This window comes from Schistocerca nitens, chromosome 3 (genome assembly GCF_023898315.1).
Source record: "Schistocerca nitens isolate TAMUIC-IGC-003100 chromosome 3, iqSchNite1.1, whole genome shotgun sequence".
Lineage (NCBI taxonomy): Eukaryota > Metazoa > Arthropoda > Insecta > Orthoptera > Acrididae > Schistocerca > Schistocerca nitens.
The window spans coordinates 329,360,942-329,374,203 of record NC_064616.1 but is presented as its reverse complement, the minus strand read 5'-3'; the positions used below and the strand labels follow the sequence as shown (position 1 = coordinate 329,374,203).

The 13,262-nt window shown below is 39.6% G+C and overlaps 1 protein-coding gene across 1 annotated transcript in view; it reads left to right on the top strand.

Moving 5' to 3' along the window:
* Positions 1–13,262, top strand: part of LOC126249592 (endosome/lysosome-associated apoptosis and autophagy regulator family member 2-like) — a 241,594-nt gene that overhangs the window by 186,934 nt on the left and 41,398 nt on the right. Inside the window, exons 10-11 of the mRNA XM_049951256.1 lie at positions 1,840–2,072; positions 9,831–9,972. Coding sequence (XP_049807213.1) covers positions 1,840–2,072; positions 9,831–9,972 — 375 coding nt within the window. The remainder of the gene's footprint in view (positions 1–1,839; positions 2,073–9,830; positions 9,973–13,262) is intronic.

Genomic DNA, 13,262 nt, shown 5'->3' with positions numbered 1-13,262 from the left:
ATAAACATTTTGTCCTAATTGGATGAACTGTGATGAATTGAAGCCCCATGCATTGCAAAAATCATGTTTTTGCCATCTAGCAGAGATAGGCATAAGGCCGCCTGACTGCTGCACTGTCAGCACAAGCATCACAGCTCATTTTTGAACTGCTAATTCCACATTCAAGCTTTCCTTGAAATTTTATGTTGATACCAACAGCATCTATAATGTTTCAAAGCAAAGTAATACTGGTAAAATGATGCAAGATTGGGCTTTGATTGCTTAGGATGAGGTTGTGATGTCCCATAAAATATCCATTGAAGTGCTACACAGCACAATGTGACATTTGTGTGACAACAACAGCTCTATAACTGGCTGCATTATTTTGTTTTCAGTAGACTTCCATCAGATCTTACTAGTAATTGCAACAGGGACAAGAAAAGAAGAAGTCATGGCATCTGTCATTGCCATCTGGTGGTGAACTGTAGAACTCCTTGAAATCTACCATGCACATTATATATTAGAGTCCTCCACTGCATTACCTGTCTGTATCGAAGGATAGTCCCAGGCACTACTATAGGCATTTTGATACGATTTTCACTAACACACTGATTCACAAATTCTCTCTCTTGGTTTACAGCTCCATAACCATTGCTCACACCATTGTTGATTATTTGCATAGCCTGGCTCATATTTGATTTTGTGCCACTGCTGCCACTGTCTATTCACAGAGCAATGTGAGTTGTTTCCTCCAGTCATCTTCACCTTCATTATTATAATCATGTCCGTCACAGTGTGTGCCCCTGCTGTGGGATCATGAGGGTCCATTTGATCTTTTCTACTCACTTGAAGATACCATTCTCATTGTTGCACAACCAGTTGTGATTTTTCATTGTGGGGTTTGTACATCTTCTGCTGCCTAACATCTTCATGGATCAAGTCAGTGTTGTCTACTATGGACATGAAGTGGAGGTAATGGAACCAGATGAAATCATTACTACCAGAACCTATTCTTCTATTTATCTCATCTTCTTTGTACATTTTATAAACTGGAGTCCCCCACTGTGGGTTTTGTCCATATGTTCAGGGTAATCTTAGGAACTGCTGCAGAGACTTTGATGCACTTTTCACCAACAAATAGACTGATTTGGGCTGGAGAGGGTGATGTGGTAGCTTGCTCCTTCCATTATTGCCATGACATGTCACTCCCAATGCACACTACATATGGACCACATAAGATTGATGCCTCCTGAAAACTTTCCTGGAGCATGCTGCTTACATCATGTAAGTTATATGAAAGTGATGATGTTCAGTTAATTTTGCTCTCTGGACTTTTAATCATAACTCTATGCAGTGGCCTGTAAATAAAATTACCACTGTACCAGACAAGTCATCTGTCCATACATACTTATTGCTAACATACTTATTGCTACCCATGTGAAGCCAGGTCATTTTGCTAGTCATTACCATTTATGATTATGATGTAAACTCTAAAATCAAATTTAATAATAAGTAATGCATATTCATTTGTCTTTTCTATGAGTCCCTGAATGTGGAGCCACTTATTTTGTTGGTAAGGCAGCATATTGTACATTGCTATTTATTCAACATGAGGTGTGAAATATTTATATATTTGTGTCATTCATTATCATTATTGTCATGTCTAGAGGGTTTCATGATACCAATTTTTGTGTACAATATCTTCTTAGCCATATTTATTAGTATTTTTTTATATTTAATTATCAAATACAGTTTCAAATATTAGAATTTTTATTTTCATTCTTATTAGAGGGGCTTGTACAGTACATATGCATACATACAATTTTATTTTTGATTGACTTTTATATCTATTAATTGCAGGGAACTGAAGATCATGGGTGTATTCCATGCCCACCAGGTCACTACATTGACCCTAACACTACAGCATGTACTCATTGCCGTATTGGAAGCACAGTTACAGATCCATTAGCTTATGGTGAAGAATCTTGTCAACCTTGTGGACCAGGTCTAACAAGTCTTGATGGAGTATCTTGTACTACCAACTGTGTCTTCAACATTGATGGGCTGCAGTATGATCTCCGATCACTTTCAAAGTAATCTTTAAAAAATTACAGTGCTGGACATTACTGTGATTGTACTAACAAAATTGTGTGTGCTCCCTGCCACCGTTGGATAATCAGCTGCAGCAGCAAGTCGTATACCCCTAGCTTACTTATTTGTTACATTGTTTAATTCTTAATTTCTTTGCGTGTTTTTGGGTACCTGCATTGTTTAATTCATAAATTTCGGGCGTATTATAGTATTTGAGAGTTGTAGCATCGTGCTTTAGTGTTTACTTCATAGATTCTTACTTAAATTGTGTGTGAGTTTTGTATAGGAGGTGTAATTTCGAGTTTTAGTTACAGTAATCGTAAATTCAGGCAGATTGTAGTGCAGTTGTTAGGCATTTGTACAGGTTAGTTAATACATTCTTTGCGTGTTTCCCTTGCGTTATCTAGGCACTGACTCGTGTTTCAGTAACTGTTGTTCAACATCGATTGGAATGGACAGGGACTGTGATTGCTGTGTTCGGATGAGGGCTGAGTTGGCATCCCTTCGCTCACAGCTGCAAGCGGCGCTGACTTCGGTCACGCAGCTTGAGGCTGTTGCCAATGGGCACCACAGTGGGGAGCCGGACTTGGGTATCACGGGGATATCAACCTCATCCCGTCTGTCCCCAGATCGGTCTGCCGCTGTGGTTGCCCCGGTTGCTGCCCGCAGTGGGGCTGAGCCCTCGCCTGTGCACCTGTGGTTGATTGCGAGGTCGTCCCAAGGCGTGGCAGGCAGCAAAAGACATCCCCGGAGGCTGATCAGAAAGCCTCCCCAATACGTCTGACACAGGTTTCAGGCACTGTCTCTGGCTGAGCCAGATGCAGCTGCCTGCCCTGTTTCAGAGGATGATTCTCAGTCTTCAAGGTCCGGGCAATCACAGAGGGTGGGCTTATTGGTAGTTGGGAGCTCCAATGTTAGGTGTGTAATGGGACCCCTTAGGGATATGGCGGCTAGGCTATCCGATTTGGTGAAGGCTGCCGGGCTTGCTTAAGAGATGAAGGCAGAGCTCACCATCTGCAGCATCTTTGACAGAACCGACTGCGGACCTTTGGTGCAGAGCCGGGTGGAGGGTCTGAATCAGAGGCTCAGACGGTTTTGCGACCGTGTTGGCTGCAGATTCCTTGACTTGCGCCATAGGGTGGTGGGGTTTCCAGTTCCGCTGAATAGGTCAGGAGTTCACTACGCTCAGCTGGCGGCTACACGGGTAGCGAAGGCTGTGTGGCGTGGACTGGGCGGTTTTTTAGGTTAGAAGGCCTCGGGAAAGTACGGGGTGGGCTGCAATCTCAAAGGGTGCATAGCAAATACAGGACGTGATTGGATCAAGGAACAGTCGGAATTGTAGTTGTAAATTGTTGTAGTTGTGCTGGGAAAGTCCCTGAGCTTCAAGCGCTAATAGAAAACACAGAAGCTGAAATCGTTATAGGTACAGAAAGCTGGCTAAAGCCTGAAATAAGTTCTGCAGAAATTTTTATGAAGTCTCAGACGGTGTTCAGGAAAGATAGATTAGGCAGAATTGGTGGTGGAGTGTTTGTGTCTGTCAGTAGTGGTTTATCTTGTAGTGAAGTCGAAGTAGATACTCCATGCGAATTGGTATGGGTGGAGGTTATACTTAACAGCCGAACTAAGTTAATAATTGGCTCCTTCTACCGACCCCCAGACTCCGATGATATAGTTGCGGAACAGTTCAGAGAAAATTTGAGTCTCGTAACAAATAAATACCCCACTCATACGGTTATAGTTGGTGGGGACTTCAACCTTCCCACGATATGTTGGCAAAAATACTTTTTCAAAACCAGTGGTAGACAGAAAACATCTTCCAAGATTGTCCTAAATACTTTCTCCGAAAATTATTTTGAGCAGTTAGTCCACGAACCCACGCAAATTGTAAATGGTTGCGAAAACACACTTGACCTCTTAGCCACAAACAATCCAGAGCTGATAGAGAGCATCATGACTGATACAGTGATTAGTGATCACAAGGTCGTTGTAGCTAGGCTCAATACCATTTCTTCCAAATCCACCAGAAACAAACACAAAATAATTTTATTTGAAAAAGTGGATAAAGTGTCACTAGAAGCCTTCCTAAGAGACAATCTCCATTCCTTCCGAACTGACTATGCAAATGTAGATGACATGTGGCTCAAATTCAAAGATATAGTAGCAACACCAATTGAGAGATTCATACCTCATAAATTGGTAAGAGATGGAACTGATCCTCCGTGGTACACAAAACAAGTCCGAACTCTGTTGCAGAGGCAACGGAAAAAGCATGTGAAGTTCAGAAGAACGCGAAATCCCGAAGATTGGCTAAAATTTACAGACGCGCGAAATTTGGCACGGACTTCAATGCGAGATGCCTTTAATAGGTTCCACAATGAAACATTGACTCGAAATTTGGTAGAAAATCCGAAGAAATTCTGGTCGTATGTAAAGTACACAAGCGGCAAGATGCAGTCAATACCTTCGCTGCGCAGTGCCGATGGTACTGTTACTGACGACTGTGCCGCTAAAGCGGAGTTATTGAATGCAGTTTTCCGAAATTCCTTCACCAGGGAAGATGAATGGAATATTCCAGAATTTGAAACATGAACAGCTGCTAGGATGAGTTTCTTAGAAATAGATACCTTAGGGGTTGCGAAGCAACTCACATCGCTTGATACGGGCAAGTCTTCAGGTCCAGATTGTATACCGATTAGGTTCCTTTCAGATTACGCTGATACAATAGCTCCCTATTTAGCACTCATATACAACCGCTCGCTCACCGATAGATCTGTACCTACAGATTGGAAAATTGTGCAGGTCGCACCAGTGTTTAAGAAGGGTAGTAGGAGTAATCCATCTAACTACAGACCTATATCATTGACGTCGGTTTGCAGTAGGGTTTTGGAGCATATGCTGTATTCAAACATTATGAATCACCTTGAAGGGAACGATCTATTGATACATAATCAGCATGGTTTCAGAAAACATCGTTCTTGTGCAACGCAGCTAGCTCTTTATCGCACGAAAAAATGGCAGCTATTGACAGGGGATCTCAAGTTGATTCCATATTTCTAGATTTCCGGAAAGCTTTTGACACCGTTTCTCACAAGCGACTTCTAATCAAGCTGCGGGCCTATGGGGTATCATCTCAGTTGTGCGACTGGATTCGTGTTTTCCTGTCAGGAAGGTCGTAGTTCATAGTAATAGACGGCAAATCATCGAGTAAAACTGAAGTGATATCAGGTGTTCCCCAGGGAAGCGTCCTGGGGCCTCTGCTGTTCCTGATCTATATAAATGACCTGGGTGACAATCTGAGCAGTTCTCTTAGGTTGTTCGCAGATGATGTTGTAATTTACCGTCTAGTAAGGTCATCCGAAAACCAGTATCAGTTGCAAAGCGATTTAGAAAAGATTGCTGTATGGTGTGGCAGGTGGCAGTTGGCGCTAAATAACGAAAAGTGTGAGGTGATCCACATGAGTTCCAAAAGAAATTCGATTACTCGATAAATAGTACAGTTCTCAAGGCTGTCAATTCGACTAAGTGCCTGGGTGTTAAAATTATGAACAACTTCAGTTGGAAAGACCACATAGATAATATTGTGGGGAAGGCGAGCCAAAGGTTGCGTTTCATTGGCAGGACACTTAGAAGATGCAACAAGTCCACTAAAGAGACAGCTTACACTACACTCGTTCGTCCTCTGTTAGAACATTGCTGTGCGGTGTGGGATTCTTACCAGGTGGGATTGACGGAGGACATCGAAAGGGTGCAAAAAAGAGCAGCTCGTTTTGTATTATCACATAGTAGGGGAGAGAGTGTGGCAGATATGATACGTGAATTGGGATGGAAGTCATTACAGCAAAGACGTTTCTCGTCGCGGCGAGATCTATTTATGAAATTTCAGTCACCAACTTTCTCTTCCGAATGCGAAAATATTTTGTTGAGCCCAACCTACATAGGTAGGAATGATCATCAAAATAATATAAGAGAAATCAGAGCTCGAACAGAAAGGTTTAGGTGTTCGTTTTTCCAGCGCGCTGTTCGGGAGTGGAATGGTAGAGAGATAGTATGATTGTGGTTCGATGAACCCTCTGCCAAGTACTTAAATGTGAATTGCAGAGTAGTCATGTAGATGTAGATGTAAAACTAAAACTAAAATGTGAAAACTAAAACCTCATCATTATTGCATATATGACATTTCATACATTTTGGACACAAAGCTATATGCAACAATCAAAATAAATCAAGTAGCAACAATGTTTTTGTATACTGCTGAGTCTGTGTCAGACTATCTCTTTATGAGGAAGATTTTCTTTTTACAGAAACAAAGGTCATTTGTCTTACTGAAAGTGCTATAACTTCCTATTTTGGCTTTCACCCTTCTGTAAACTTCTTCTTGCCATAGTAACTTCTGTTCAATCCATTCATCTTTTCTATGGTCTACCTCATTTGCTTCTCATTGCAGGAACCCATTCCCAAGCTATTTATGGCAGACTCTCCTCCAAGAACCTCTTCATGTTATCATACCATACTAACTGCTTCTCCTGTATAATATTACAAATGTTTATTTTCTTTTTTATATTTCAAAAACTATACATTTTAAGTTTCTCCAAAGAATGTTGTGATTTACGCACCCATATGCCTTAGGCAGATCACAAAAAAATCTCAGTTGTTGAAGTTTTGTCATTTGGATATTTTAATACACTGTCTGTAACATTACAGATGGCAGTTTCAGAGGAGAGACTGTGTCTGTGTACCAGAAAAGTCATCTGTCCATACATACCTATTGCTAACATACTTAATGCTACCCATGTGAAGCCAGGTCAAGCTACCTTGAGAAAGCAATGCATGGTTGAGTACAGTAATTATATCAGAAGAACATGCTTTTAATATTTTGTTTGTAATGTTATCAAGCCTTTGAGAATCTTTTATTTTAAGAGAGCTAGTTCTTTTTCAGATTCCTGTAGAAGTAGTTGGAGTGATCTCAAATTTCTGACTGTCACATGTACTGCAATGCTTTTTCTTTTCAACCAGTTTTATGAAGTGTCTCTGTTACATTCATAAGTGAGTGTTAAAGAGGCATACTATATATTTGATATCATGGGCCATCTGGTTATTATCTTTAATTACTATATCATCCTATTGGAAAACAGCTATTAAGGGTAGGGAGAATTTAACTTAGAAATGAATTAAATTTGGAATTTACATACAGCACTTCAAGTACTTCATTGCAGCTGATTCTTTGCAGTTTCCTTCTGCATAGATATGTTGTGAGCTCATTAACTATTCTAATGGGTTTCCTAGTTAACACTTGATTTAGAGCTGTCATTTTGGGTATTATGCCTTAGTGGCCACCTTGGTCTGATAACCCATTTGAAACTGAGATGAAACCTGTGTTGACCAATCCTCTTCTGCAAAAAATTTGTCTGTTCAAGTGCTACTGTCCTGCTCAACTCTGCTGGGAAGGTTTACAAGTGAGAGTGTAAGAGTTAAATAAAATGTCTATCTCATCTTTTTGATCAGGTTCTGAACAACTGATTTATTGAAATAATCACAAATTATTATTCACCTTCTTTTGTCAGATAGGTGACATAATCATGTTTCAAATTTTTCTAAGAACTTCCTCTTAGCCCTGAACCAAAACAATCATTCAGTGCAAAGGCACAAAGACAACTTGGGACACGCAGTTCATCAGAAACTGACTTGCATGGACTTGTATTTACATGCAAATACTTGCCACCACCTCTCCCAGGTAATGGGCATTCTCAGGACTTTGGTTCAGAGAGCACATGGCATTGCTGATGGAAGTGCTTTGTGGGATGAGCTTCTACACTTAAAGGGAGTTTTTGAAGCAAAGTGGTACTTTCCACAACAGATACACAAGGTACTATGGATAAAGCTAATAGTGGACCTTAGGAGTGATGGAAATGGCATGGAAAGATTCAAACCCATGGCTTTTGTCAGCTAAAATAGGTTGGATCCTCACTAAGTGCAAAATGAAAGTGATTTTTCACCATCCAGCGAACACAGAAACCATACTACGTTCTGTCAGAGATGTTGACCAATCCTCTTCTGCAAAAATTTTGTCTGTTCAAGTGCTACTGTCCTGCTCAACTCTGCTGGGAAGGTTTACAAGTGAGAGTGTAAGCGTTAAATAAAATTTCTATCTCATCTGGTTTTAGTTTATGCATCCCAACCTGGGATGTTTATTTCCCATGCACTGGTGGGAACACTGTGGTGTTTCACACAACTGGCAGATGATACAAATGGTCCATGAAAGATGCACACAACACCAAAGATACATCACCTCTTACATCCCAATACATAATTTGTGGCATTGCATTGCATTGACACCAGTCACTCTGTGGGGTATCGCAATACCAAAATCATAGTTTCACCATCATATTTTTGTGGGTCAGTGGTGAAGAAAGCAGTAGAAATTTGTTTGGTGAAGAATTTAATTAACAGAAGTAGCAGTTTTATCCTGGACAAAGTATGGAACTTAGCAATTCCTTTAATAAACTCTCAGAGATGTCATTATAGTGCAGGGTACGATTTGTGCTTTTACCAGTGGGGGGGGGGATGTCTTAGGGGGTTAGTAGAATTATATATGTTACTAGCTTGGACCGTGGCGTTACGCATGGTTAAACAGCTATTTATAAATAGATGTTAATGCCGAAACTCACTATTCACGTGTATGCACTATCAGAAAAGCCATCCCTTGTTACATCTTTAAAAGTACATTATAGGTAAAGCTTATTTACAAAATCATCTACATACAGGTATACGAGGGGAATTCAAAAAGTAGAGGCACATTTGTGAAAAGCTGTACTTATTCTGATGATAGAAAACTGAAACATATTAATAATATTAATAGTAAGACTTATCAAAAATCTTCAGTGTTCGGCTCCACAAATTTAAATTATGTGTAAAGTTTTACTCCAGTGCGTGGGAAATAAACATCCCAGGTTGGGATGCATAAACTAAAACCAGAGGAGGGGATGGTCTGATGCAGAGGGGGGGGGGGGGGGGGGGGGGAATCCCCCCCCCCATCCCCCCCTGCAAATCGCACACTGTTATAGTGCAACAACTAATGACACACTTACATCCTGCCAAGACTTTATCAGCAAAGCACTGATTCAGTTTATGATCTTTGCCACTGAACAACATCTTTGGCACTTGTACATCTTTGGCATCATGTGCAGTGGAATAGTCTGCATGTTTAAAAGACCATAGCAAACACTTTAGCTTCAGCCAGTCATCCCACTCAAAAGATGGCTGAAAGATATACAGGGAAAATATTAGGTGAAGGAACAGAGTTTCACTGGTTGCATGCCTGAAATCTAATGGATCATTCATTGTGCCACAAGCCTTGGAGATGTACATAACTGTGATTAGATTAGAGGAGATTCATTTTTTGTTCCGTGGACCCAAAAATGAGATGATCCTCATGGGTGTGGAACATGTATTTAACATGTCTGTCCCTGAAAATAGGACCCAATTCAAATCATTGGCAAACCTGCACCCTCTGCATATCTTAGAAGTTTCTAAAGGGAGTATGTAAACCTCTTATATTCATATCCTAATAGTGGCCTCTTTGTGAGAGTTTGGGCCTACTCTATCTTTTCTGTACTTGTATAAAATTTTCTAAAATGGTGAAGTCAATTACTTGCACTAAAAAGGCTGCCTTTATACTCTCAAATATCTGAAACTTTCTTCATAAATACTAATATTTTTCATTCAGTCTACTTATTACCTAAATGTCTTTCATTTGATTTCAGTACATATCTGGTCAAAGGCAGTCGTCTGTTCACTGCATCTGGTGCACAGTACTACCATTTGTTCAACATTAGTCTCTGTGGCCATACAAAAGCACAGTGTTCTAATAATGTATCCTATCAGACGGAGGGACAAGCAGCACATGTAAGTTTCACATGTCATTCACTTTACTATCTACAAATGACTTTTGCTGATTAGTGTCTGCTTCTACAACAAACAGGTTTTATTAATCATAAATTATGTATAAATAAATCATAGAAAGTAAATAGTTCCTGACTCTTCTGGAATTACCCAAAACAGAAGATTTCTGGTGGTGGATTCATTTTGGTCACTACAGGTACTCTGGAAGTTTGTTAACTGACTTACATGATAGTGGAGAAGAACACTGTCTGTAGGTTTGACTAGAAAGCACTTGAATACAAACCATAACTCATCCTCATATGCTGTCATGTCTTTCACTGAAAACAAAACTGTCAATTGTGTGGTGAGTGAAGATAGTAGCATTAGGCAGACAGGTAAGTTTGTGTGCTAGCCAAATCTTGACTGCAGGTAACAACAAAGTCCACTTCACAGTCTAGGAGCCCATTGTCAACAGATACACCAGAAAGATTGCTGTAAACATTGGCTAGTGACAAGTAAGCCCATGGCAGTCCACATTATCTGCTTCAGGTGTTTTGCCACATTATCTGGTACCAGCAGACATGTCCTTCTGTGCCATACCTAACAAGTTTGCCAGATGTATGCATAATTATACTGACTACTGACTGAGCTATCAGTATGTCTGGTGGTATTACAAGAATTAGTGTGTGCTGCAGGATTTAGTAAATTGAATAAGTGCAGCAATGGCCTAGTCATAGGATTTAGGGTTATTGCATCAAAATAAGACAAAAAATCTCATTTTTACAGAGATTTTTATATTCCTTTATAATTCAACGAGATAGCCACCCTTGACCCCTTAAACTGATATAAAAAATGAAACTGAAAAATAATTAATTTCTTGCATTTGTAGGAACAATGATCCCTGGTTAGAACACCATTGGACCTCTCCCTCAAGAAAATGTGCATCACTTCCTTGATTCAATACTGCAATATATAAAAATTGGTTCATAAGCTTACAGAGGCTTCAAAAACCACAGACTTTTTTCCGGGAATGTTAAACTGAAATTTTAATTTATGTCATTATTAAACATATTCTTTAATGCATATTTAGAAATTTCTTCATGCTGTGAATTTTTCATTGCCTGGCAATATGAATAATGGACAATATATCACATCTGACACTCTGAATTCAGCGTTGATCTGATTGGGCAATTACAGATTGTAATTGGAGAAAATTATCTCTGATAGTTTTGGTCAAAGATGAAAAATTCATTTCCCTGATATAATTTGAATTCACAGTTATTCTAAGTCTTCGTCTTAAAGGTGCATCAAATGGAACACCATTAACCTGAGTTTGTATGCTCCTGCACCTATTGTGACAGGTGTGGACACATTCAACACCATTCAGTGACCTGAATGTTGTTAAGATGCTTCACTCTGTGGCCTGTTGGTGTACAAATGAGTGGCTGGCACCTAGGGGGTGACCTTGTGGCAGAACTGGTCCACATAATTTCAAAACTGTGTAGTGCAGTGTGATGATGATCCTGTACATGAATTCCTATCACAGCTTGTCTCTCAGAACACCCTCTACAACTCCCTGAAGTATGTCAGTGTCATATTGTTACACTCTATACAGTACGTAATGTGATTCAAGAAGAAAGAACAAATTTCAGTTCTTGACAACAGGCAAGACAGAAACAATTGGATATGTCACTGGATGGAGGAATGTTCAAAGTTTTGACACAGCTGTACTGTTGTTTGTTGATAGTAATATGGTAACTATACCACAAGAGAAATTGTTTTGTGTGTTGTAATTTTTGCAAAGTCAATCCACTGTTCAAGTGCAATGTGCATTCCACTGACAGTTCACCAATAAACTGCTCCTTCACAAGCAGACTAATGACTGGCATACAAAATTCTCGGAAGTTGTTTCCATACACAATGGGAAGAGCACTGTTCAGTCATGTATGTCTGATGAAAATGTTGAGCACATCCAAGCTGCATTCACAAGGGGCCCTCATAAGTCTACAAGATAGGCAGGCTGGGAACTTCTACTTCCTCAAACGGCTACTTGGATCTGGTGCAGGGTCACACATTGGTGTGGTTCCTGTTGATTCACTCTGTAGGTGGGACTATGCTAGACATGGCCTACACCTCAAAAAGAAAGGGAAGGGTAAACTGGCTGGGCTGATAGCAGGATATTTAAAGGGGGGAGGAACTACATCTCATGGTGGAAACTCTTTTTTAGTGTAAGATCAGTGTCCAGTGGGAAACTCAGCCAGGCAAGCACTAAAGATGTTAAAAAAGTTCAAGATACTCACAAAAGTAAAGTGAAAAATAATGTTAGTATATTTCATCAAAATATTGGGGGATTGAAGAATAAAATTGATGAGCTTCTGCTTTGTTTAGAAGATATAGAAACTGAGAATGTAATAGATGTACTATGCCTGTCTGAGCATCACATTGTCACTGATATGCAAAAGGTTAGCATCAATGGGTACAAATTAGCTGCACATGTAAGTAGAGATAATATGATGAGAGGAGGAGTTGTCATATATGTCAAAAGCTTCCACAGTGTAAAAACTTTAGAAACTAAAAAATTTTGTGTAGAGCAACATATGGAAGCATGTGCCACTGAACTAAAACTAAATGATGGCACTTTCATAATTGTAACAGTGTATAGGGCCCCCTCAGGGAATTTCCAGCTATTTCTAGAAAACTTGAATGCTTTGTTGTGCTATCTGTCAGACAGGGGGAAGAAAATTATCATTTGTGGGGATTTCAATGTTGATTCCCTGAAAGAGTGTAATAGGAAGAATGACCTTGTAGTATTACTCAGTTCTTTCAATTTGAGCTCCTTCACTGATTTTCCTACTCGGATAACAAAGAACAGCAGGACATTGATATATAACTTTTTTATAGACCAAGACACATTATAGACCAACTTTTTTATAGACCAAGACACATTATAGACCAAGACACATTTAAGGACATAAATGCTTATCCTGTTGAGAATGGTCTTTCAGATCATGGTGCACAGCTAGTTACAGTACATGACATAGCTCCATGCAGTATATCAAATCAGAATTTCAAAGCAGTGCGTTCAATTAACAATATAAGTATTACAAACTTTAGGGAAAGCCTACAGCAGCTAGACTGGTATGAAGTGTATAAGGAACCCGATGCAAACTTGAAATATAACTTATTTCACGATACATTTTTAAGGGTATTTGAAAATTGTTTTCCCAAGAAAATAGTTAAACATAATTCCAAGAAAACATATAAAAAACCTTGGCTAACTAGAGGAATAAGAATATCTTGCAACCATGAAAGAG